Consider the following 27807-nt stretch of genomic DNA (forward strand, 5'->3'; position numbering starts at 1 on the left):
TAGGCCTACGGCTGACCGATGGGGGACATTTCTTCTGCAGTGGGTTAGGTCTAGGGTTAGGTCAGCCCTTTTGGGGTTTTTTTGGGCAAACAAATGGTTAACGCAGCGTTTTTTTGTTTACCTGGCGAGTTCGCCCGGCATTATCGCTGTCACTTTTTAATCTCAGCCCGAGCCGAAGGAATTCAGAATGAGAAATGAGACTGTCATTAAGAGCTTGAACCCTTTCCAAGAGATTATATCACAGCAGGAACTGCCAGAGATATTTAACGTTGCAACACAGCAGAAAAAACACAATCGCTCTGTTCCTTCGTCAACCAAGGCGCTCGTTACGCTCGTTTTTTTTTTAACGAACGGGGGTGTTTTAAGACGGAAAGTGATTTTTTTGGCTGGTATTTTTGAACGTTTGTGGTTTAAGAACATCGTTCACGATCATGTCGAGAGATTGGAAGAAAGAAGATGAAACAACGGGATCCAGAGAACAGGAGAACCGGAGAATTTTCAGTAGGTGACTCTTAATTATTAATCTTTTTTTTGTTTATTTTTTTGTTATTTTTGTATGTATTTTAGTTTTTTTATTCTTCTGGGTTATTTTTTTCAGGCTTTTTCTTACCAAAAAGCAAAATGAGAAAAAAATTGGAAAACAAAAAAAATATGTTAAATTAAAAAATAAAAATAAAATAAAAAAAATCCTACCACCACAAAAAAAAAATTAAAAAAAATAATAATAAAACACTTGGGAGGTATGAATAAAAAAAAAAAGCATTTGACATAATTTTCCACTTTAAAACTCTTATGTCACAATGCTCAGTCCAGGGCTATTATTAACCCAAACTGAAAATTATCTCTGAAGGAAAGCAAGGAAAGGCACGTTAATTACCCTTTAATTATCATAAACAACTTGTCCAGGGCAGAAGGCGATTCCTGAGTGATCACCGTCGCTAAGGAGTATCTAAGTCATTGTATATATTTTTTTTAAAACCTGATGTACAGCCAGATCGGCCGTTTTCCTCGTTTTCGAGACCGTATCGTCTGTAGATTCATTGTTCTTCTGCCAAATGCGTAACATTGTTTTTTGCCATGTGTTTTTTTTAATAATAATTGCGTAAAAGGATTATCCTATGCAGCCTAGGGGGACAGAGGAAAATGATAACCTCTCTATAGCCTTAATCTGTCTCCTTTTCCCTGCGTGACGAAGGCTCTCTAAAAATAACCTTGCCCCGGCGTACAAAACAGGACTCCGCGTCCCTTTCCCCCCCCGACTTAGAAGACAGAGTCATACAAGGGAGCTTTCCCTTTAGCCCCTATGGTGTCAAAGAGTGTTTTTCCATGGCCTCCCACTTTAAATCTACACGAGAAGAACATGTCCAGTGCAGAATCGTAATTTTCTGGACCTTTTGACTGGTCGAAGAGGCAAAACCAGTTGCCGGACAGTCCCGTCAACTCAAGAAACTGGCCGGTAAAACCTTATAAATACCGGTATATAAGCACAGGGTTCCTTTTCTCTGTACATATATATCATTGCCAGCCCCGGAACAGGGAACCTTAAATCAATTTTTGAACTTTACATTCTGCAAGGTCATTGTCGAAAGGTATGTATTTAACTATATCAGTACCATATAAATGTAATTTAATGTAATTACATATAATCGTTACTTAATCAGATTATATACTAGAATTTCACTTAATTATTAACCAGCGGCGTAATATTGGACATTTATTTATTTATTTCTAGAAATTGTTTCCAAAAATTGGCTCTAATATTTTAAAAAATGTAAAAACCGTTTTTTTGGGGGATATGGGGAAGGATGTCGCGAAAAAATCCCCAAAAATATATTTTTTAAAATACTAATAAACTGTAATTTTTTAAGATTTTTTTTTCTGATTATTGACTATTTTATATGTTTTATTTTCTCACTCGGAATTTTTTTTATTTTTATTTTTTATTTAATGTTCATAGTCTTTCTGGAAAATAATCTAATTGATTTAACTATGCATTGTGCAGGGCCAGCACGACTTTAATCTCATGGGTTAGATCATATGCACACACACACTCCCCCCCCCCCTTCACTGTGCCTTTGGGGACTCCAACACTTCATTATTAAGTGATCACAGCAGCCAGCTGGGAGACAGGAAGTTGTAGTTAGTGGTGTATACTCAGAGGAATATGATTAGTGGGGCCCCTCCGGGATCAGTATCGGGACCCGTAATTGGTTAATATTTTATTAGTGATGTTAAAAAAGATCTAAATGCTAAGGTATGTCTTTTTGCAGACGATACAAGGATCTGCAACAGGGCTGTGGCAGCTGCAGTTTAACGTTGATAAATGTAAAATAATACACTTGGAAGGAAGGAAGTTTATTTCAAAGGAGGAGAAAAGTTACAACAAAAGATCATAATCTAACACTAGAGGGTCCGAAGCTTAGAAGGAATGGAAGAAGTTTGACTTTACGGTGAGGGTGGTAGATAGGTGGAACAGTCTCCCAGCAGAGGTGGTAATACAGCGAGGGGGATTAAACATGCATGGGATAGACATACGGCTCCTGAATCTAAGACGAGGCCAACGGCTGATTAAGGTTTGAATCTTTACAGCAGGAGAAACGGGCAGATAAGATAGGAGAACGGGGCTGAACTTGCCGGCGAGGTCCATTGGTTGCAGGAATCCGTAGGAAATAACAGGAAGCCAATGTAATAAGAATCTGATCTTGGTAAATTCTCAGGCCCATGTCGCAACGTTCATTCCAAGATTTGTATCAATGATTCAAAACAAAAACATTTCGTCATCACCGATCATCGCAGGCGTGCGCAGCTGACGACGGTCTACTGAGGACAAAAAAAAAGCCAAGTTTATGGAAATGATCTTTTCCGAGGTCACTGAGCTACGATGGGTTTCCTTCCCTTCTGGGAAGACCAATTCATACCTCCCAACAGTCCCATTTTCGCAGGTACGGTCATGTTGTCCCGGGCAGTGGGCATCATGGGCCAGTTGGAGGGATCACCAGTGATGGTGACCTCCTGGTGGGTCCTAAATGGAATAATGGGGTTACCTTACATTATCAAAATAGTATTTTTGCATTCAGGAATTTGAATGGAAGCCACTGAATCTGTCAGCTAGCACACCAAAAAGGTTGTCTAAGTTCTTCTGCCCCAGGGCAACTAGTACAGCCCGTTCCCTTTGTGTTTCACAATGTTCCTCCCACGTATCTTAATATGAGAGGACTAAAAATAAAATAATATATATAAATTTGAATATGTTCTCCTGATCATTGGGTCCGACGCTTCAATTAGTCTTTGTCAAGAGATAGGGTGGTTGCCAATATTATGTTGCCCTGCCTTTTTGCTGGGTGGAGTTATGACATCATATCAAACTCCAGTAGTGTAAAAATGGCCCCACCGCCATCAAGACATCAGGCTGGACGTTGCCAGTAGAAGAGTTGAACTGGCTCAAGTTCCTCCTCTAGTTTAGTATTTTGGTCCTTGTGAGGTCCTTAGACTGTGGACAACTCTAATATAGCTTAACAGACCTGGTGTCATGCCATGGGTCGGGTCTTCCACCTCTAATCATGCCATGTCCATGTTACATACCAGCCGGACCTCGGACCAAATGAGGCGGTCCTCTCCTCCGATAATATCAGGGGTCCCTTTGTGTGGAATACACCTTATCTCTATAATCCAGATACGTTGGCAATGCATGGCTTCCAAGTAGATGTTGGGTCCCATTTGTGGCCTCCATATTTACGAGATGGCGTTCTTCTGCCAAATGCGTAACATTGTTTTTTGCCATGTTTTTTTTTAATAATAATTACTTAGTAAAGGGTGGGCACGGGGACGTGCGTTGTCTTTGAAGTTCCCAATATAATATTATTTACCCCAATGAACTTCCCATCAACCTACGAGGCCGGGGCAAGAGATTCTCTCAGACCAGAATGATTCTAATAATTGTTAGCAGACGTGGAAATGAAATCAGTTAAGTTATCCGTTGAAGAAACGGCCAGAGGCTACGCATGTACTGCTTCTGCAGGGAAATGCATAGCAGGAAGTAATTAGAATCACCTGGGATTCTGTTTATTTATAAATAGATTTGCTTTACAAAAAAAAAAAAATGTTTGTTCGGGGAACGGTAATACAATAGAAAGGGAACAGGACGTACGTGAAAACGCAACGGAGCATGAATTGTTACAGGGCCGTGGGATTTCAAAACGCTGTCGCCACGGATCTACAAAGCTGAAGGCAACAAAAAATAATACCTAGTTCGGGTCTAAAGAACAGATGTTGTCATGTTGGTCTTCAACAAAAGCATGATGTGAAGAGAAGGACGCGTGTGACATGCATGCTCAACGCCAGGTCTTGCCAACGGTATAGATCAAATTGAGACTGTTTGCAACTGTGGTCCGTTGAAGGGCGGTCAAAAAGAAAATTGTCCGCTTGCGTCTATGGCTGACACTATTTTTGTTTTTTTACAGGTCCCTAAGAAGGAAATATGGGGGCAGTACTGGAACTGTGGGCTATTTTCCTTGTTATCCTGGCCACGGTGTTCATAATGTCCTTCCTGATGCTGTTCCCCGCTGGAGTTGTTATCATATGGAGGAAAAAACGAATGCCGGACATCACCATAACGGGAACTGTTTAATGGAACACGATGGACCATTCCAGAGACCTTGATGGACTTAAACCCAAGACAAGCCCCCAAAGGGGGGGCAGTAAGAGAAAGAAGGATGTTCTTCCGTTTCACGAATTTAAGGATTATAGAGATGCTCTATGGCCAAAATGGAAGCAGCCCTAGATAATCTGGCATGGCTGGACTCCATAGACCTTGAAGCTCTAATGGCCTCCTAATTCCATGATCCTGCAGGACCAGCCAGTTAACAAAACCAGTGGTTACTACACTAACTATGGCTTCAGACTAAGGAGTTCCACACCTCACTGTTAGACATGTAGGTTTCTATTAAATTTCAGACTTTTCTAGTAGGCTGTATGCATTATTTTTGTTGCCATGCCTTCTAGCCCGGGTTCACAAGGCATCTGGAGACATCCGACTCCAGATACTCAACATAATGGTCCATCAGAGTACAATTTCACCCACCGTCTGGAACACAAGACCTCCTTATTCCATCAACTAAATGATAAATAAATGTATAAGGGACATCCAAGACGCCTACTCTTGGCCACTACTTTTGGCTTCTTGTAAGCCCACACCATACATCAAACAGATGTAGGATCGCTTGACCATGAATAGCTTGTTGGTTCTTCTGCTACTCTACGTCATCACATAACTCGTACAGATAGCCTGTTGTTTAGGATGTAACGCAGAAACTTGACATTTGAGCACATCGACAGTGTGGGCACCTGATTTGATGGTATTATTCACATTTATTGTCTTTGCTCCGTGATGATCTGTGATTGGATGATAGTCTCAAGAGCACCTCACCATATAAAATACTCTGATCGACCTGCCCTCGTCTGGTAATAACACGTGAGCTTGAAGACTAACGATAAAAACGTTATAAACGTATATAAAAGTATTAGACATCTTTTGAGGGAAGCGCTTGTGTTGTATTCTCCAGGTCCCCTGAGGACCCAAACAAGCAGTAATCTAAAAGTATAGAGCAGAAACATTAATTTTTTTTTTCTAAAAATGATATGTAAAGGTATAGATCAAATATTATTTCGCTGGTATGGAGCAAAAATGTATTTCAGGTGGATTTCACGTGAACCTGCTTAGCCTCAATAATAAGAATACCCAGATTAATGGTGGTAGACTCCAATGGTAGACACCACCCATGACTTATTTAATTATTGGTATTTATATTTTCTGGCTTTAATCGGGAAATTATCCTTTGTTTCCCACGATCCCTCACGAAAAGAGTTATTTTCTTAGAATTTTCTTATTCTCCGCAGATTATGAAGGCCTCCTTATGCTTCACTTTGATATTCTTTTGCTTCAGTTCCTCTATGAATTCGTTTTTATATTTCCTCCTCGCTTCTGGTTTGCTGGTGGCTTGTTGACATGTCTCGTCGGTAAAATAAGCGGAGGAATTTCCGGCGACAGCAGAAGGAAAGTCTGGAAAGAATGAAAATAAAATCCAAAAATAGTATTTTAACGGAACTTGCATTTTATTTTTTTCCTCTGAACGGTTAATCGCAGAAAAGGAGCACAGAAGCTTTTTGAGCGTCTATGGCAACAACCTATCAGGGCCTGCTTTTCTATCTAATGCCAAATTACATGTTCCCTGATTAAGCAGGGTTACTAGAGTAGGAAGTTTGCTACAAGGATAAATGCTGAATACCCATAATGCATTTAGGGCCATTTCGGCCTACATATTGTATCTAACCTGTCCAAACTTCTGTTCCCTTTAATGGCCACGTTTTTGGGCAGAAATCATTTTCAATGACATCTAGTCATGTGACAAAAGTAAAAGGCAGTAGCAGGATAAAATATTTTGTTGCCATAGCATCATGAATGTGAAATATAAAAACGTTATTGTTTAATTACCTGGTAGAGTAAATTGGCGGCCATTTTGTTTTTTCCACAAAAGAGCCGTAGAAACCATCTTCTATCTTTTTGTAAATGACGGTAAGCGCCATTAGCTGAAGTTTCGTTTAATTACGTGAACGGAACCAGAATATTATTTAAAAATGGACGCCGGACGAGGACGCGGAACCTACCAACGCATTCCGCTAATCTGTTGCCGCCGATATACTGGGTCGTCCAAGAAAAGTCGGTATGCCTTCCGCATTCTTCATACAACCTGCTCCGTCTCAAGAAGGCGAAATCGTACCCCTTAGAGCGAAGGTAAAACATAAATTAGTTTTTGTTTATTATTAGTTTATTTTATTAATTTAACCAAATTTAAAAATTCTTCCAAAGGGGCGTTAAGGGCTATTCTACAAAAAATGAACTAATTCCTCAAAAAAAAAACAGAAAGGTGCTCAAGGCGACTGTATACACTTCTGGCAGGCTTGGTGGGCCTTAAGAAAAGGTTTAGACCAGGGGTCAAAGGTCATAATCCGAAGGGAGCAGAACATTACCAGGCCATTGCTCTAAATTACCTCGAAAATCCCGTTCGACAACCTTTTGGCGTCCTGCCTCACCTTCACCAGTGAGTACGTATAAAACGTATTTATATAAATATATAAATATAAATATATATATATATATATATAAAAATAAATATATAAAAAAAATAAATATATAAAAAAATATATATAACTAAATATAAAAAAAATATATATATATATAAAAATATATATAAATATAGTTATAATTGAATAAAATAGAAACATATATTCAAGAAAGCGGGTCCAATCTCCATGGTGGACCGTCACCCCCAGGAGTGGACCTTTCTGGGCTGTGCCCATGCAGACCTTGTGGGGTTAGATGGCTTTTGTCAGAGGTTTGGGGGCTCTTTTGTGGGGATAGGGGCCTGGCAGTCCCTTCCTGAAGATAGGGGCCTGGTGGCACCTTCCAAAGCATTGGGGTTTTGTACCCCAGAGCCTACTGGCCTCATTGCTACCACAGGATGGGGCAGCTGAGAGAGCATGGGGGGGCAGGGCAGGAGGGCTCTGTCTATTGGTTCGTGCTGTACCCCGATATTTCTTATGGCGGCCCTGCCCCTTGAAACACAGACATATAGAACCTCTAAGCAAAGAGCTGAATACCTGGTTGCACATGGGTTTGCAGTAGAATGCGACGTGTTCTGCGTGCACACACACTAACCCTCCATTTTTGGGAACCAAAGGCCTGGGGCAACTGCTTGGAGTCAAAACCTGCCAAAAGGCTTAAAAAGAGGAAAATACTTTAGATGAAGAAGAAATAAGAAATCATTTCAATGCCGAAGAACCAAATGGGGGGGGGGTTATAAGAAATAGGGGGGGGGTCGAACCTCTCGTCAAGTTGCCCTTCTTCACATCAAGATTTTCTTGAATGGTCCCAATGAACATCTTAACCTTTTTTCTGATGAGATTTACGAACGCATCGAGAAGGTCATCGAAAGGCTTTAAAAGGAGAAAGGAACAAAGTAAAAGGGAAGTTCTCCCCCCAAAAATGTTATTTGTAGTATCAGATTAAAATATATCTTCAACATATTAGTTTTTGCCCCATAATATAATGTTTTCAGGCAGCTGCATATCAGCCGTTTGTATGATTCTCGCTCTGTTATCCGATCCCCGATCTACTAACCCCTTCCCGACTCCTTATCATACTGTCTGTGGGGAACAATAGAATGGCTCAGTCTTAATCACCAATAGGACTTTCTGACTAATGAAAGTCTATGGAGGACGGACTTCATTAGCATCGCCGTAAAATCAGCTATGTTACGCTAATAAACCTTTATTAATGAATAGATCTTTTATTTTATTCTTTCCTTTCACATTTTAGTCACATAAGAACAGCACAGAAACATTGGCCAACCTTTTTCCCGTTTCTATGCCAACAGCCTATCAGCACCTGCTTTTATGTCACATGATCATAAAGCATTCCCGGCAAAAAAAAAAAAAAATACTCTATTAAATAGTTATTTCTGGGTAGGGTTCGAGCGTTCGGCAGGACTAGGAATAGTGTTTGAAATGTTGTATTTAGTTACAAAAAGAGGTGGAACCACAGCTTTAGAAATTACCTCTGTTTTATTGGTAAAACCTTCTGTAATATTTGCCGTGGTGTTTCCTTTGAGGTGAACAGAAGCTAAAAGAAAAGCAAATAATAATAAGTAATAAATGAGTAATAAATCAAGCGATTGATTCAGGAGCCATGTGTCTATCCCACCTCTGCTGGGAGGCTGTTCCACTTATCTACCACCTTCTCGGTCGAAGTAAAACTTCCTTCCATTCCAACTAAATGTCCTCTATCTTTAGATTATGGCCTCTCGTGGACAACATTGATTACAATGGAAGAATTAGAGAACCTAGAATAATCCTTAATTAGGTCCTCGGGAGATTAAACTCGTAATTAACGAGTCCGATAGATTTTTTTATTTTTTTTTAAATTATGCTAAAAGCTTTCCAGAGGAACCTTTGTTGCTTCTTGACCTTGCGATCCTCCCCATAATTATTATTTCAGTTCATATCTTTTCTTGCGGCTATCGAGTTGTTAAAAGTACCCAAGGAAAAATTGTTATGATAACAAAAATAATAATATTTTGCAATTTTCACATAAAAAAAAAAAAAACTCTAAATGTGTGGCATTCAAATGGACTAAAATTAAAAAAAAAATAAATAATATTTTATGCATTTTAGAATACCAAGAAAGCAGCTTTCAGTTTTGAAGTTACAGGCTGCTTTCTTAGAACAATTGCAGTTACTGGCATTGACCAATAGAGGGAGACGGTGAGCTAACATAGCATGCGATGCTTTCAGCTTCACCTTAATTGTAAAGTAATGCACTTGGGACGTAAAAATTCAAAGTCGACAACAGAAGAGAGGGGTTAAAGGTCATTAGGCATGGCACAAAGGGCCGGAAGAAACCAAGCAGGGTGATGGGTTGTATACTGAGGGGGGGCATGGAGAGGGAGGTGGTTCTGCCCCTTTACGGATCACTGATCAGACTTAATCTAGAGTTGGGGGCAGTTCTAGAGACCCCCTCGTTCTCCCGATGGATATTAACATTTTGGTTCAGAGGAGGGCGACTAAAATGGAAATGGATCAGGAAAGGCTAAAGGATTTCAAAATGTCCAGGAGGAGAGAAGAGAGAGAGGGGTTGGGAGAGAGACATTAAAATGCTTAAAGGGATTTGACAAAGGACAGGAGAGAAGGGGGAAGAAACACTGGAATAAGGGGCCAGAATCTAACAATAGAGGGTCAGAGGCTATGGAGGTTTTACTTTACTTAGGGGGTGGTAGATAAGTGGAACAGCCTCCCAGCCGAAGTGGTAGAGATAAACCATGGAGGATCTTCAGATCTTTGAATCTAAAATTCAGTATTAATAAAGGAAAGGGAAAGTCCACTCACCTCCGTTAGAGACGCTGACGCTAAGAAAAATCAAAACGCCGATCAGGATGAATTTTGACTCCATGGCTGTGGCTGGGGACGTGGCACGGAGTAGCTGTGGGGCATTTTACCTCCGCTCTTACTCTTTATGCTGTTATGTTTGCCCTTGACCGGTTGACCTTTATTGCCCAATGCTTGATATTTTAGGCAGTGTGACTTCCCGTAAACGCAAAAAAAAAAAAGTGAATTTTAACCCACTGAGCTGAAAAAATAAATCAATGATACAGGAGGAAAAACAGAAAGTAGAGGGATTGACAAAAACCTGGTTTTATCTCAATTTGTCCCAATAAACCCCCTTTATCTGCCATTGCTGTCAGTCATGTGACTTTCCCGGCTCAAACACCACACTGAGCTGATGCTTTATGGCAATGCTAATGAAGTCCGCTCCCCATAGGCTTTCATTAGTCAGAGAGTCCAGCTGGGTGATTAAGCCCGAGCCATTCTATTGTTCCCCACAGGCAGTATGATAAGGAGTCGGGGGTGTTCAGTAGATCGGGGATCAGATAACAGAGCGAGAATCTGATAGGCTGATAGGCAGCTGCCTGAAAACATTATATTATTATATTTTTGAAAATATTTATTTAAAATCTGATACTGGAATTAAAAAAAAAAAATTGTAAATATTTGCTATACTTGGTCAATATTATGACTCAGACGATGTTTTTTTACTGAGTTGTGATTACTTTGTGGGTGAAATAACGAAAATAATTGAATTTTGACTTATTTTCTTCCTTGTGCTTGTGTTTTTAAGGATGAATGCATGTGACAGTCGATACAAAAATCTAATTAATTTTTTTTTATATATATATTGTAAATCCTATATCCTATATTAGCGTAATAAAAGGTTTAATTGGCTAAAGGCTACTGTGTTTTAATAAGTAGTACCACAGCGCCACCTTCTGGTCACTTTGTATATAGCATTTTGTTGCACCTACACCATGAAAATGGTGTCCATTATATAAATAGCATCATTGTTAATTTTTTTTAAATAAATGATAATATTTTTAATTAGATTTACAAGATTCATACTCCTTCCCCAAAAAATATTGAATATTATTATTTTTTTATTGTTTTATATAGCAGTGGACACCATCACTTAGATTTTTTGGCTCGACCATGGACCATGGAGATCACGAATGCAACATAAAGTCAAAAAGGCGAAATACTTTTTATTGGATTGCTTATGAATACATCTTCAAATTAGTCCTCGTACCGAATTATGGTCTGACCAAAAAGCAAATATGAATTAGGAAACAGCAGCATAAAGACGAAGAAGTCTGTATTTCTGTGGACAGTTTGCGAGGACGACCTCCGTACGCCGCGACATCAAATCAATCAAACCCAAGGTAGATCGCGTCCCTGAAAATAGCAGCCATTGTGGGTTCGAAACATTTCTGCTTAACGGCGTTTACTGAAGAGTCTCTACGGGAGACACTCTAGACGAGACCTATGGTGGATCTTACGGGTAGAAAGCTTGTGTTGGTCCTTGAAGGAAAACATTGGAGGTTGTCGCTTATACTAATTGAAATGAGACTTAAAATGTCTACTCTTGGAAAATAATATAGGTCTCCTCTATGAGTATGGATTATGGATTTGGAAACACTTTATGGAATCTAGAAGGGCGGGGTGGTGGGTGGCACATATTCAAATATACCGAAGCCTTCTCGTTGGGTTCATGAAAAAACAAAACTTGGACAGTAGTGGACTATTTAACATCTAGGAAGCTGGGGCCCGTGGCAGCCTGTGGCAGAAGTAGCATTATCTGTATTTCCTGTCCCGAAGTTCTCGGCCTTCTCCTCCACTCCAACTCAACAACATGGGAAGGGTAACAATGAGGAGGCATAATCATGCAGATCCTGAGAACAGGAAGCCAAGATGGCCGCCCTCACGTTATACTCAGAAAACCATTCACTATTGTTGTGGAACAATACAACCCATAAAACAAAAAGTCCAGTTGGGTTAAGTCATGAGAATATCGGACATCGAATTTTCCATAATAATTGTTATTTTGTGACATCTTGACAAAAATTTTACATAACGTGGTCGAAACAAGAAAGCGGGGGGGGGAGAATTCAATGGTTATTGGGTTGATAAATATTTTTTTGGACTATTGTGATAGCTGAATGGCTGTAATCCAGATGCCAATAATATAAACCCAACTCGGGTTCCTGGAACACGAGGTAGGGGGATGTAGTGTTGACTTTGGCTCGAGAGCTTTTTACGTTCCGTGTTTGTAGGCAAATAATTCCCGAGCTCATTCTTTCGCAATTCCTTTCACCTTTGGAATTATCGGTGAACAACATTCTATTTCGCAGTCCTTTTGGAATTTCTAAGTGGGGGGGGGAGCTGCTTCATTGACAGGAGCTTCTTTCGTGTGCCGAGTGTTAAAAAATCAGCTCTTTGGGAACTTCCCAGGAAAATCCGGATCTTCCAAAATGGCCGTAACACGCCGTGTTCTGGTAAATTGGTTTCTTTAAATCGAGATCTCTGCATTGGATCAAGAAAAAAAAAAACGTGAGGAGATTGTCCAAACATGGGATAGAAAGTCTGCAAATCGTGAGATTAATTTTGGTCATCCAACCCCCCCCAAAAAATAATAATGCACAAACCTCAACTTTTGATGATGGTCTTTAGGACCGGGTAGCCACAAAAATGTATCATGTTTGAACCCCATTATTATTTTAATCAAATGAAACAATGGGGATCTGGAAAACTAAACTAAAAAGCCACCGAGCCAATGAGAGGACATTTATTGATGGACATTTATTGATGGACAGTTGACTTGGTGTGATCTGACTCCACAAGCTGGGCTCATGGAGCTCCTGTGTTGGCTCAACCACCAGTAGACACCATAAGTCAAATTTAAGGACTCTTGGCTGTCTGTCTCCAGTTGTGAGTCCAACGACTTTGTCTGGCGTTAAGTAGAAGGTTCTGGTGTATCCATGAGCGCCGTCTTGTCTGGAGATCGACTTTCTAGAATAACACAAGATATGAATGTCGAATGCTTAAAAAAAAAATCCTTACCTAACGATGACTCCAGGTCGTAGATCAAAGTTGCGTTCAACAATATCCAGCAGCTCCTTTTCGGTCTTCTCCGAGGTCCCGTAAGTAAAAAGAGATACTGACAGCGGAATGGCGACCCCGATGGCGTAAGAGACCTTCCGGAATAAATTAAAGTATCGTTACAACATGACAACACTACAAATGTTTTTTTTTTCTGGATTCTATTGATTTTTCTAGAAAACAGTACATACCTGAACGAGAACCCGGCGGCACAACCTGGCATGTACCAATGATTTAGCTACCCAACGGGCAGCGTAAGCAGCGGATCGGTCCACTTTTGTGTAGTCCTTCCCGGAAAAAGCCCCTCCTCCGTGGGCACCCCAACCCCCGTACGTGTCCACGATAATTTTTCGACCGGTTACACCAGCATCCCCCTTAAATATACGTTAAAAAAGTTAATTTGTTTTATCCAATGGCTACACTTTACCTATATGGTAGAACAAATAAAGGTCAATATAAAAATGGCGGACGTTGAGGTTACCTGTGGCCCACCAATGACAAAACGGCCACTGGGCTGGAGGTGGTAAATGGTCTTCTCGTCCAAGTACTTAGAAGGTACTACAGACTTTATGACGTTATCCTTCAAGGCCTCCTTCATATCGGTAAGCGTGATGGTCTCATCGTGCTGTACGGATATGACAATGGTGTGGACCCGGACGGGGATAACCGCTCCGTTCCTTTGTATGTACTGAACGGTCACCTGGTTTAGGACGGAAAGCCAATCAAGAACATTTTTCTTCAACCAATGGGTTAAATAAAGGCTCAACAGCATGGCAGAGAAACGACGATTCAAAAACGTAGGTGGACAGACATTTCAGTCTTGATCACCTGGGTTTTGGAGTCCGGTCGGAGCCATGGAAGCGTTCCGTTTCTTCTTAACTCTGCTAATTTTGCATTCAACTTGTGAGCCAGGACTATGGTCAGGGGCATACACTCTTCCGTCTCATCGGTTGCGTACCCGAACATGAGACCCTACAAAACAAATGGTTGGAGGGAGTATTGGGGGTAAGGTATTACTACACAGAATCATGACAACATTTAGATCAACTGTTGTCCTTGATGCATCTAGAAGAACAGGTGAAGAATGAATAACCTGATCTCCAGCTCCGATATCCTCTTCTTTTCGGTCCAAATGGACCCCTTGAGCTATATCAGGAGACTGTTGTTCCAAAGCTACCAGGACATTGCACGTCTTATAGTCGAAACCTGTTCCGACAAAACCAACAATTATTCCTTCGTTCCGATGCAGGACACACCTGATGAAACCCGAAAGTAAACCAGCCTACAAGCCAAAGAACGTTTCTTAGGAGAACCTCAAGTTTAACTGCGTCCCAGTGACGACAGCCTCTAAATTAAAGCATTCATTCCTCATTCACCCAAAATGTTTAAATTGAAGTTGTTTTGCCATTATTTAAGAAACATCTACAATCTACTTCTATAGAAAAGCCACATAATGATGGAACAAGCGGTCGGAAGCCGACAACTGGAAGTCCAACTGAGCTTATAGGCAGATTTTGCTATATTTTTGCCCCCCTTTTATCCAATCATCCCGGCCAACTCACCCTTTTCAGAATCGTCATATCCAATATATTTAATGGTATCTCGAACAACTTTTTGGTAATCCACGACTGCCCTCGACGTGATTTCTCCACAAAGCAGGACCATCCCAGTTTTGCAGACCGTCTCTAAAAGGAGAAGATGAAGATACGGCTGAAGATGGGGAAACCAAGCTTTCCCACCGTGCACCTCACCACCTCCTTGCTGGCTGCTTCATTTCCATCCAATTTTTGAAACTGGAAGTAGGAGGAGATTACGAGGAAGGCTCAAACTTGTGTTTCATTGGTTCACAAGTTTTATGGACTCAATGGACAATCTTACCACAGGCAACCTTGGCATCTGGATCTTGCTGGAGATGGGCATCAAGAACAGCATCGCTTATCTGATCACAGATTTTATCTAAAAAGAGATTTTTTTTTCATTAAACACTGCTGAAAGCAGCCAACTGCGTAACATTGGGGTTTTTTTCTACGCAATACCCCCCCCAATTTTTTTCTACGCAATAATTGGTCAAAGACCTTTTCTGCGTCTAAACCCAGCAGCCTCATGTCACTTGGTTGATGAAAGTTACAGGAAGCTACTGTTGCCCCAACCGTGGTTTACACTCCAAGATGATGGTGCCTCTAACCAAAACCAGACTGTTGGGGGTCTGTAGTGATGGGTCTATAGGAGGTAACTTGAGTAGAATCGGTTTAGAGGAAGTATCCTTTACTAAGTTGTCATTATATATGGCCGGGAGTGTGACCTGGGACAACGTAAATTTATAGAATTAAGAATTTTTCATTATTTTAAGTCTAATATCTCATGTTTTGGGGTTTTGGATTAAGATAGTTGGGAGAAGTGAGTTTTAATAATCACTTGATCTATTTTAACTATTATTATCAACACTCTATGGTGACTAAATAAATTACAAAAAGAAATACTAAGAAGAAATATTTTAAAGATTTCCATAAAAAAAAACTAAGTTAAAATAGAAATGTTTATGAAAGTTTATTCCTCTTTCTAGTGATCAAGAGACGCTTTCGATGCAGCGGGTCGAGTAACGTTCATTGGAAGTGACGGGATAATCCATTCTATAAATAAACCCATCTGGGGTTACAAAGCCGAATGTCCGAACTATTCCTCTCACGCGTGACAACTGACTGTCCTGAGAGAAAGCTTATGAGGATGTCATTTAAGGACTTTTGGGGGGGGTGGGGGTTAAAGCGGAGAAGTCCTTCTGAGACAACCATCAAACCTTCTACTCCTTCTAAGTTCCTGAATCTTCACTGGAAGTTGATATCATTTATTGGGCCAATGTGGAGGAAGATATGATGTTTCATAAGCTATTGGGACCTTTGGGGTCACTTCTACTTCATCTGAGGAATCTTCTTCAACTGAGGTCCACCAGAAGAAGACTCCCTTTATCCACCATTCCATCTGAAGAACATACCTCTGAAGTTCTAAAAGCTCATGCAACTTTGCGTATTTTCCTACGTTGGCCCAATAAAAAGCATCAACGTCGACTAAAGACTCCGTGTCCTCTTTGAGCTAACACGGCAAATATCCATTTGTTCTACCAAGTTCCAAAAACAGATTAGCTTTGCGTTTTTGCCTTGTTTGTAGGTGTCCTTCACTCCTGTTTTTTTTTTCTCTTTACGTGGTATTTGCCTTCTGATTCAGAACTGAGATATTTGCTCTCGCTCGTGATAAGCCGCACGCGTGCGCGTTACAAGGCCTCGGTGTGTGGTAAGAGTCCAGCGTTGGATAAGGGACGTGGGCACCTGTAAAGTTAGCAAAGTGTTGTGTGCTCCTGTTTCGGTAAACAGAAGCTTGTAGTCACAGAGCCTCCGCTTGCAACACGCTCAAAGTCCTTCAACGCATACACGCTGCTTAACAACTCGTACTACATTTAAAATGGCCTACAAGCACAACAGAGAGTCTGATGTTTCGATGTCCCCCCCCACACAAAAAAAACATTCTTGATCACAAGATTTCAAGCAGGAAGACCAAAAACGTAAGGTTTTCAAGGTTCTAATGAGGAACCCTGATCATCACACGCACAGGAGACCAGCACCTACGTCTATGACCATCTATAGAGGGACCGTCTCAAGTCAACATATGTTAGCAGATACAAAAATGGGAAAAAAAAAAGATATAAAATATAATTTTTTTTATATTTTGGTTGCTATCTTCTATTCTTTTTGTCGACAATTTGAGATGCCTTCTAAAATTATTTATTTTTTATTTAATATTTAAAATTTAAACAAAAAGATTTGAGAGATACCCATTTCACGTTTGAATGCGTAAATGCCATTTCAGGACAACGGTAGACCTCTGCTCCGATATCTCTGGAGGCTATCAACGCCGCGGTTGACCCGCTCGAAGGAATGTTACACTGGATTCATAGAAGTTTGTACAACAGATTGTTGGGCGCGGAGCCAATCCACAACGCGTCTCGGTGAATTACAGGACCTGTATTCAACATTTAATCTGTGTTCTAAACGTAAGACCCTGGTCCATTTGGAGACATCTAGAAGAAATTGATCAGATGTTCTTCTACGTCCACAGTTTGTGGTCTACATTCTAGAATTACGAGAGGGTCGGAGGAGGCTACCGGGGTTCCCATATGGATTTAGACGACACATGGCTCCAGACGTCGATCTTTTACTTACCCGGGTGACCTTCTCCTACCGATTCCGAAGTGAACATGAAGGTGACGTCCCCTGGGGACATCTCCTCGGTCGAACGGTCCACCGGTCCATTCATGGTGTCCTCGTTCTCCACGGTCGGGCCGACAGCTGACAGTTCTGAGGCGACCGTGTGGGATCCAGCAGTCGCCGGCAGGTAGACTGTAACGTGGTGGCTGCGGGGTTTTGTAGGAAGTGTCCGCTTACGGCCGTGTCTCACACTGACCCGTCAGTCAGGCTGGGGCTGCTCTATATATACGGGGAGCGAAGGTTTATGAATAACCACGGGAGAAGACTGGGAAGACGTGTCTTGTTTGGCAGAGGAACGCAGCATGCCTTTGCTTGTTTGCGTATGACTGCACATTAACCCAATAACAATTGTTACTGATCGAGGACATGATTGTTGTTTTCAAGCTTCCTGGGGAGGGGGGGTTCTGTTTTTTTACAAATTCCAAATTTTGGGGAAATGTTTAAACTTTTTTGGAAATTTTTGAATGTACGTAAACATATATAATTGACATCATAACATCGACGTTAACAATAACAGCACCACCCCTTCATGACATCATCATGAACCCTTACATGCAAATTAGAGTATTCATTAAAGGGATGGCTCGCTAGGCTGTGATGTCATAGTCTGGCTTTTTTTTGTCACTTTGTCACATTTCAAACTCAAGTCATCTGTAGTACTAAAAATAACAATTATTAATAATAATACTCCGCAGCGCTGCACAATGGGAAATTAGCATTTTTTACAGTTTTTATGGGGGGGGACCGCCAAAGATCGGGAAATACTGGAAAACCTTTAATTTTAATGCCTAGTTTTTTTTTTTTTTTAGACTAAAAACAGAATAACATTTTTTTTTAAATTAAAAAAATCTCTAATACGAATGTCTTCAAATATTTCAATGCAACTAAAATCAGATTTTCCTATTTTCTGGAGCCACAGTCAATTGTTGGAGATCAATTTATCTCCACTAATAATCAATCAATTTATCTCCACTAATAATAATAATAATAAAAAATACTTCACTGGATATTTTTTAAAAATCTGATATTATTAAAAGAAATTCTATTTTCTCATATTTAAAAAAATCTGGTATTATTTTTTTAATTAAAAAAAATCTGATATTGCTAAAAAAAAATAAAAAAAATCTGATATTACTAAAAAAACATCTGATATTATTAAAAATATATATATATGATATTAAAAAAATGAGTAAATATTATAAAAAAAAAATTATTAAAAAAAATATTGGATATCATATTTTTTTAAAAAAAACAAACTATATTATTCAAAACTGATAGGCTGAAGGTCTTCCACCTGTAAGATTGGACGTCACTGAATAAATATTTAGCTGCACCGTTCTTCTCTCGAGGTTCCCAAACGTCTTGGCAAGCGTATCAGTAGTAAACACTCCATCTGTGGAGGCGTGTCAGGGATAGCCAATGGGGTCGGGAGCTGAGTCTCGCCGAAGGGTGGAGAAGCTTTAAGAGATTCTTATTGGTCAAGAGACACTGGCCCACATTAAAAAAAAATAAAAAAAAATACTTATTTTAACCCTCGAGGGGCAGGGATAACTGGAAGCTTCTTAGTTTTTGTTTCTTCTGCTTTCTTAAGGTGTTCCATAACTGATTTATCCTTAGACTACCCCGGAAATAAGTACGCTTTCCCTCCTTTGCCGAGGGCGTATTAGATAAGTGGAACAGCCTCCCAGCAGAAGCGGTAGAGGGGGTTAAACATGCATGGGCTAGGTATATGGCTCCTGAATCTAAGACGCTGCCACCTGTTGCTGCCTCTTGGCCGGCATGCGCGTGCCGAAGGCCAGGCTCTCCGGATATGTCTGCAGTGCCAAATATTTAAAAGCTTTCTAGATATGAACTAACCGGGTTAATTACATCAATTAAAGCAGATCACTTACATTCCCGGACACGCGGAAGTCCTCGGCGCTTATATCGAGTGGGTTTATGGGAAATCTCGTTCTCAAGCGTCCCATGCATGTTTAAATTCCCTCTGCCACCTCTGCTGGGAGGCTGCTCCACGTATCTACCACCCTGATTGTAGTTAAATGTCTCTATCCCATCCCCTCTCCCATCCACACGGTGCTTAATCAGCTGTATTAACTCATCCAGCGGGGGGGGGGGGGCTTTACTTTTAGTGACCAAAAACAATAAAAATGAAGTTAATATGATGTATATCTGAGTCGGCATGGATGTAATTTGATAGCAGATATATATATAGGCAGGAGACTATTTTATTTATTATTATTATTATTTATTTATTTATTTAAAATATATTATTTTGTAACATTATTGCAATAAATATTATTTTATAAATGTTTTGGTAAAATTTATATCAATTAATTATGAACTTGATTAACCAATAATTTAATGTATTAATTTATCATCTTAATAAATGAATTAATCTTTTCACTCATTTGTCAATTCCTTAAGAAATGGATCATCATTAATATATATTTATTTATTTAATGTATTAATCACTAAAACTTAATAACAAAATACAAATTCATGAAAAGTAGAAAACTGATTCTGATTATTAAATGTATATTTTTTTTAAATAATAATATTTAATAATAATAATAAATATATGAATAAGTGTGCCGTAAAGCCGTAACTTTCCATAAAAATAATAAAGCATGTACTGCGCTATGGAATATGATGGTGCTATATAAAACACTACATTTTAATAAGAACTACGGGAAGGTGAATAACATATATATATATATATATATATATATATATATTATTTTTATTTTTTTAGTATAATTTCTTTAGTTTTCTCAGACATTAACATGGAATTATAATAAAGGTCCCGAATAAAATGCATTCAGCTTGTAGCTAGGCAACGCGCTGATCGCAGGGCGTTTTGTGCACTTTAAATAAAGCTATTGCTGGACTGCGTTATATAGGAAGCTGCCATTTTGCTGGAGCCTGCAGTGTGTGGAACTGTGGTCTCCGGAAGTCGCCGGAATAAACGCCTCGCGTGGCGTCTACACTTCCGGGCGGTCGCTTAGCAACCAAAAGGACGCATACTATCGCCTGGAAAAAGGGAAGAAACGTGATATTTCCAGGTAAAAAAAGCATTAAAATGAGAAATTATCATAACTTAACCCTAAATCTACATATATGTGTGTTTGGGTATGGATTTGTATTCGGAACAGCTGTTTTCTTTACCAAATTACTGTTTTATGTTAAATTAAACATTTTCTTTTCCAAATTGCTATATTTTATCATTTTGTCTGTTCAATAAATAACTTTATTTTATAACAGTTTATTTAATTGTTTTTTTTACGAAATTGTTATACTTTCTAATAGTTTCTCTTTACCAAACTGCTTTATTTTTTTTTACTTACCAAATTAATATATTTTATAATATTATACATTCCATAGATTTTATATAATTTTATTAAATTTGCTTAATCGATTTTTTTTATTACAACATTGCTATATTTTGTATTTTTTTTAACTATTTTCCAATTTTAATTTATTTCCCTTACCAAATTGCTATATTTTATCATTTTAAGTGATTTTTTTCTAAATTGATACATTATATCAGTTTAACGGAGTTTGTTATTTTTACGGGATTGCTATTATTATGTATTGATTTTTATAATCACCGTCATACTCCGCAGCACATGCAACGGTCCAATCAGCAGCAAGATCCTGTGGGTTGCCGTGGCAACAAGACTGCTTATTAAAGTTTGCTCCAAAATTGCTTTTTTTTTTTTTAAATACATAACTCCCCGAATTTTTTGGGAGGGCGAAAGCTTTTCCAGTTACAATTAATTACCCCCCTCCCCCCTCATGTGTATTTGCCCCTTTTCTTACCCCCGGCTATTTTCCACGTTCGTCCAAATATGTCTCCCTGCCACACATTGGTTATTTCAAGCAGCCAATCAGTGATGAGGAACGTGGGACCCGCTGCAGCTTCGGTCATCTTTGGTATCATTGAACGTCTATGAGCGTTCCATGTGATTGGATAGGCGGAACAGCCTCCCAGCAGAGGGGGTAGAGGCTAATACGGTGGGGAGGGTTTAAAACATGCATGAGGCTCTCGAATCTAACGACGATTATATTCCCGGCAGAGGCTCCTCACCCCGGAATGGACTCAGAATATTTGAAGAGATCTCTGGGGAAATGTTTGGCGGAAGGACTCGCCGAAGTGGCAGAGAGAAGACCAATGGACCCCATTCAATATCTGGCGAGCTTTATTTACAAGTACCGCAGCAACTTAGACGAATACGAAAAGGTAGGCTTTAATGGCGCAGAACCCCCCCGTCTCCATATGGTAGCGGCCGTCTTAACTTCCTGTTCTCAGGATCTGCAGGATTATTCCTCCCCATTAAGTGTATATTTATATATATATATATATGTGTTTTATTTTCCTTTCAAGAGGATGCTGGAAAAGGAGGCGCTGGAAAGAGAGAGAGAGGAGGCCCGGCGGGAGCTGGAGACGTTAGAAAAACTGAAACAAGAAGAGATCCTCATCCAGAAGAAGATTGAAGAACAGCAAAGGGTAAGAGGAGCCCCGAAACGGCTTCATCAGCCCCCGGCCTCGTCTTAGATTCAGGAGCCGTATGCCTATCACATGCATGTTAACATCCCCTCACTGTATTACCCTCTACCACTTCTGCTGGGAGGCTGTTCCACGTATCTACCACCCTCCCAGTAAAGTGAAACCTTCTTACATGTTTATCACACCTTGTGTAAATCTCCCATAATCCTTTAGTGCAGACTGCATTGAAACCTTACTGTCAGGCCAAGCATAAATATATAATGTGCCCCAAATAATGAATGAAGGCTCCATATAAAATATGACGTTTTTACTGTATTTGGTATTTTTCTCAATACCGTGGTAAATATAAAAGTTTTTTTTACTTTAATAATATATATAATTTTATTTTTATTATTATTATATATTTTTTACTATTATTATTTTATTTTTTTTACTTTAATAATAATAATAATAATATATATATAATTATTATCTTTTTTTTATTATTATTATTTCAGAAGGCGGTTTCCGAGCATTTTCCCCAAAAGACTTTGGCGGAAACGACTGAAAAGTTCGGGGCGCCGCACCTGCCGACCGTGGAGGAGGATGACGAGACCCTGGCAGCTGTATGTATCTGATCACTGCGGTGCTTAAAGGTGTGCCGGCAGAAGGAAGCACGAGGTAATGCTCATGATGTAAGCATGGGGTCTTCAACGGGCCTATGATGACATCACGCGCCTTACCTTATGATTCCTGAGGGGGAGGGGCGCTTGTGTAAGTAAAGTGTGGTGGCCATCTGGAAACCTCAACTCTTATCTTAACTCTACTCCCAGGGCGGCAAACGGAAGAGTTTGGGGTCACCTCCGGGAGCTCTGGAGACAGAGGAGCTGTCGGAGCGTCCGCCCGGCGAGGACCTATCAGAGGAAACAAAAGAACTCAAAGCAGATGCCGCCGTCGGCGTGGAGGAACGCCCGCCGGAGCCAGGAGCTCCTGAAGAAGAAGAAGACCGCACCGGTCCGGCAGATCCTGGACTACCTCCGAGCGACGACGCCGGCAGAAACGCAGAAGGAGCTGCGACGCAAGACGAAGAAGGGCCTGCCGAGATCTGAGAACGGACCATAATACGTTGAGCGGCTTGACCTATCCACCGCTGGCCCCTGTTGTTATGACAACAAGCAAAATATTTGTTCATCTAGAGGAGAAATCAACTCCGCTGGTTACCGAGATCGGGCCGTGTAACGGTGCGAGCGCCTGTGCACCGTTATAACAGGAATGCCCGAATAACGCGATCGGGCATTCCCTTTACCTACTCCGCTTGACCTTAACTCTTTCATGACTGAATGCGGTATTAGAAACATCGTTCCCAGTCCCGCTGAACGCCCCCAAGCCCTTCTCGGAAGTAACTCTTTAATAACTCCTCCTTTTTGCCGGGAACACTTAATTGTCACGTGACGCAAAAGCAGGCAAAGCGAGCATCTTAAATGTTTCCGTGAATAAACCTTCAGAGGAAAGAATAAAACAACATATCTGCTAAGTCTTATTTGCTTAACGTGCCGGGGAGAGAAATATATTTTTTTTAGTTCTAGTGGAACTGCAGCTTTAACCGCCCACCCCATAATACTGTATGGTATCCTAGGTGACCCATAGACACCACTATTGGCCGCAGACAAGCCCCCTTCAGCCCACCTTGTCAACCTACGCCATGCGTGTTTAAATTGCCCTCACTGTATTAGCTCCTACCACTTCTGCTGTTAGGCGGTTATGCCTATCTACTACCCTTTCAGTGATAAGCACCAAATAAGCTAAAACTCAGCCTATTTACCCCTTTTTGGGTTAATTTACACTGATGGAAATGAGTATTTTCTCCAAACTTGACACTTTTAGTCTTTATTTTTGATATGAATAAAAATATTCTGCAATCCGGGTAAATTGCAGTTACCGAAAAACAATTACCCCGATATACCTAGTTTTAATAAATTAAGTTAATGTGTATTTTTTATGGGTTAAACACGTCATTAAAGGTTTTCTCCTTAATAGTTAAACCCGGTGTTTAATTCCTTTTTATCGTCTTACTCCAGTGTGTTAATCACATTTGCCCACTAGGGGGCAGCTTCACCCCAAATTATATTGAGAGCTCATTTCAAGGGAGGAGAAACGCTACAAAAAGAGGCTTTAGTCTAACACTAGAGGGTCAGAGGCTGAGATGGAATGGAAAGAAGTTTAGCTTTACTGAGAGGGTGGTGGATCAATGGAACAGCCTCCCGGCAGAAGTGGTAGAGGGTAATACAGGGAGGGGATTAAACATGCATGGGATAGACATACGGCTCCTGAATCTAAGACGAGACCAACGACTGATTCGAGTCTTTACAGCAGGAGAAACGGACCGGCTAGACAGGCGAATGGGGCTGAACCAGGGGAGTAACTAGAAACCACAGGGCCCCGGTGTGAAGAATGCCCCGGGGGCCCCCCAACTTCCCAAACAACATGTCCAACCGTGCCACCTTTGCCCCTCAAACAGCTTATCAGTGCCATCGTAGGCCCCAAACAGCTTGTCTGTGACATCTTTTGCCCTTAAACACTTACACATTCATGGTCACGCACAAACGCCTACACAGGTAAACATTCATGCTCATATACATTTACCCACATACATTCATGCTCATATGCATTTACACATTCATGCCCCTATACATTTACCCATATACATTCGTGCTCATTTACACATATACATTCGTGCTCATATACATCTACCCATATACATTCATGCTCATATACATTTACACATTCATGCGCATATACATTTACCCATATACATTCATGCGCATATACATTTACCCATATACATTCGTGCTCATTTACACATATACATTCGTGCTCATATACATTTACCCATATACATTCATGCTCATATACATTTACACATTCATGCTCATATACATTTACCCATATACATTCATGCTCATATACATTTACCCATATACATTCATGCTCATATACATTTACCCATATACATTCATTATAACACACACACTTATACATACATTCTCATTCCAGCATACATTCACACATACGCCCTCCCACTCACTCCCTCCCACTCACACACCCCTCACCTTGCCCGCAGCGTTCTCTGTGGCCTCAATTTTACCGCCTGTTGAGTAACGTGGCCGCACCGCATTTCTACCTCCCCAGTGCCCGTTGTGTGAGGCCGGAACGCAGTGGGGTCAGAGTGGTAAGCCGCCGGGCCCTTGGCGAGCAGAGACAGCTACTTTAAAGGGGGCAAGCGGCCGCAGGGGTCGCCCGGGCGTGGTGGTTACGCCACCAGTCTGATCTACCGATGCATTATTATTAATATTATTCATCACGGAGGATGCAGGTCACGTCGAGACACGCACAAAAGGCTGCGATGGCTGCAGACCTCACCTGATCAAGAAGACATCCGAGCTAGGCCAGTCCCTCTTTCCTCCCCAATGCCCCCTCTTTTCTGGGAGGTCAGAATGTTTGCTGGGTATGAGGGGATCGCAGGGTTCTACAGCCCTAAAAGCCCCGATAATGTGTATAGAAACAGCAGGAAACGGCTTTATAAAATAAAATGTATTATTCTTTTTAATAATAATTTTAAAAAATAGTTAATAAAAGTAAAAATTATCAAAACCCAAAAATTCTGGTAGAATGTTTTGCTCCTTAGACGACTTGATGAAGGATAAGAGCAAAGGCCCGCTTATCTCAAGGTTGAGCCTCGCGTACTTCCTCACCAGAAGATCATTTCGAGAGATATTCACAGAGTATGTAAGCCAAAGGGGAGGAATAATCATTAACAAGACCGTTATAACCAAAAAAAAAAATACATTCTTCAGAGCTCTACAGGTGGAATTTCATGCAAATTTCCGTCCGCTTCCCATGATCCCTCGGTGTAGACCCCATCGGAATACCTCGGCCCCAAACAGGAAGTTGTAGCCCACTTCCTGGACCCTCCTTCCATTACTTCAGGAGCCATCCAAAAAATGATGGAAGGCAGCGATAGGCAAGCCCCGATGATTAATCAAGGAACGTGTTTTTTTTCCTTCCATTAATTAGAGCGACATGTCTGAGCAATAAATATTTTATTTATTCACCCCCCCTCCCCCGAGGTATGTAAATAGATATGAGTCACGGGAGGCCCACCAAGATATACAAAAACGTCTCGGTCTGAGCCAAGACACACAATGGGAAGCCACATCGAGCCAATTCCGCATCTTGTGTTTGTTTCCTAACCATGTAAACACGTATGTTTTCTTAAGACAGATATAATCTGTCCGCGAGACGACACGCGAGATCACGCAAACTCAACAAAATTTACAGACGATAGAATTTGGAGATAACCAAAAGCCCTCGGGTGCCGTCCTCTCCGAATAATAGATTTATTTTCCTTTTTTTAAAAAATAAAATTTTATTGTATTTGTTTTAATTTTATTTATTTATAATGTAATTATTTATTTTATTTTTTATTGCATTTTTTCTTTATTCTTAATGTAATTTTTTTTATTGTATTTTCTAAATGTATTTTTAATTTTTTTTTAAATTTATTTTATTTTTTTATTGTATTTTTTACATTTTATTTATTTATTTATTTATTTATTTATTTTTTTATATATTTTATTATAGCCTTGCCTAGAGCTGGGATCATCGGCAAAAGGTGGCAAAACCAGGATGGTATAATCCATTACCTGCCGTGAAATCAGAAAGAAAATCACAACTTTTTGTTAAATTTGGTTTCGAAATGCAACCCTGAAACTTTTTAAATGTTAACCCTTTAATAGCCCATGAGAAAAAAAAAATGTTATTGTAGTGACTAATGATGGAAGCCAAATGACTCCGTTTACACCCCTTATGGAAACTGTGAGTTGTCAGCGAGGATTCCAGCTGTGATGCAGCAGGGAGAGTTCTGAGAATCTGCCCATTTACCCAGAGACCCTGAGATTGGGGTAAAAACCCTGAATCTGCTTATTCACCCTGTGACCCTTTAAATGGGGTAAGAACCCTGAGTATCTGCCCATTCACTCTGAAACACTGAAAGTGGGGTAAAAGCCCTGAGTATCTGCCCCCCCCAAGACTGGGATAAAGCCCTGAGAATCTGCCCTTTCATCCTGAGACCCCACCATTGGGGTAAAAACCCAGAGAATCTACCCATTCACCTAAGGCACTGAGATTGGGGTAAAACCCTGAGAATCTGATCATTCACCCCAAGACTGAGGTAAAACCCCTGAGAATCTACCCATTAACCCTGAGATTGGGGTAAAAACTCAGAGAATCTGTCAATTTACCCTGAGATTGGGGTAAAAACCCTGAGAATCTGCCTGTTCACTCCGAGACTGGGGTAAAAACCCTGAGAATCTGCCCTTTCACCCTGAGATTGGGGTAAAAACCCTGAGAATCTGCCCCTTCACCCTGAGATTGGGGTAAAAACCCTGAGAATCTGCCCTTTCACCCTGAGATTGGGGTAAAAACCCTGAGAATCTGCCCCTTCACCCTGAGATTGGGGTAAAAACCCTGAGAATCTGCCCCTTCACCCTGAGATTGGGGTAAAAACCCTGAGAATCTGTCCATTCACCCGAGATTGGGGTAAAAATGTTGAGAATCTGCCCCTTCACACCTGAGATTGGGGTAAAATCCTGAAGCTCGGGGAGTGAATCCTGATACTTCCCAGATACAATCAGAATTTATGTGCGGAAAATATTTTAAAAAATGTATAAAATACATAAAAGTTATATAAAAAAATCTATCATGTGTATTCTGTCCGGTAAAATAGTCCTTTTATATCCGCGCTCCACAGATGTTATTTTCCCGACCGCGGGGCTCTTATTAATAACTCGCTAAGCCGAGACTCTTTACAGGATTAAATAATGTTAATTACGCTAATTATTCTCTCATATCGGGTGATAAAAGTAATTTACGGACTACCTGCAGTTCCACGTAAACCGCTGAACATCTGCAGTCCCGGAATGAAAATTCTATTTTTTATTCTTGCATCTTAAATTTTTTTTAAAA

The 27807-nt window shown here is 40.3% G+C and overlaps 3 protein-coding genes and 1 long non-coding RNA gene across 4 annotated transcripts; 2 read left to right on the forward strand and 2 right to left on the reverse strand.

Annotated features, from left to right (window-relative positions):
- Window positions 1-104: 104 nt before the first annotated feature.
- Window positions 105-5671, forward strand: LOC128468191 (uncharacterized). Its single transcript, XR_008345819.1, has 2 exons — window positions 105-501; window positions 4461-5671. It is a non-coding gene; the product is annotated as an uncharacterized LOC128468191 (long non-coding RNA).
- On the reverse strand, window positions 5348-10055 carry LOC128468187 (uncharacterized). Its single transcript, XM_053449882.1, has 6 exons — window positions 9940-10055; window positions 8613-8677; window positions 7881-7992; window positions 7657-7775; window positions 6664-6778; window positions 5348-6058 (listed from the first exon to the last, which is right to left on the reverse strand). Exons 1-6 carry the CDS (start codon window positions 10001-10003, stop codon window positions 5883-5885), a joined length of 651 nt encoding a protein of 216 aa, XP_053305857.1. The 5' UTR covers window positions 10004-10055; the 3' UTR covers window positions 5348-5882.
- A 1910-nt stretch (window positions 10056-11965) lies between these two features.
- On the reverse strand, window positions 11966-17500 carry MAT1A (methionine adenosyltransferase 1A). Its single transcript, XM_053449859.1, has 9 exons — window positions 17253-17500; window positions 14920-14997; window positions 14604-14726; window positions 14135-14247; window positions 13870-14013; window positions 13523-13741; window positions 13233-13415; window positions 13003-13136; window positions 11966-12465 (listed from the first exon to the last, which is right to left on the reverse strand). Exons 1-9 carry the CDS (start codon window positions 17344-17346, stop codon window positions 12363-12365), a joined length of 1191 nt encoding a protein of 396 aa, XP_053305834.1. The 5' UTR covers window positions 17347-17500; the 3' UTR covers window positions 11966-12362.
- A 2714-nt stretch (window positions 17501-20214) lies between these two features.
- Window positions 20215-23315, forward strand: LOC128468186 (DPY30 domain-containing protein 1-like). Its single transcript, XM_053449881.1, has 5 exons — window positions 20215-20359; window positions 21374-21537; window positions 21682-21804; window positions 22302-22409; window positions 22617-23315. Exons 2-5 carry the CDS (start codon window positions 21391-21393, stop codon window positions 22890-22892), a joined length of 654 nt encoding a protein of 217 aa, XP_053305856.1. The 5' UTR covers window positions 20215-20359; window positions 21374-21390; the 3' UTR covers window positions 22893-23315.
- Window positions 23316-27807: the final 4492 nt, after the last annotated feature.

This window comes from Spea bombifrons, chromosome 11 (genome assembly GCF_027358695.1).
Source record: "Spea bombifrons isolate aSpeBom1 chromosome 11, aSpeBom1.2.pri, whole genome shotgun sequence".
Taxonomy (NCBI): domain Eukaryota; kingdom Metazoa; phylum Chordata; class Amphibia; order Anura; family Pelobatidae; genus Spea; species Spea bombifrons.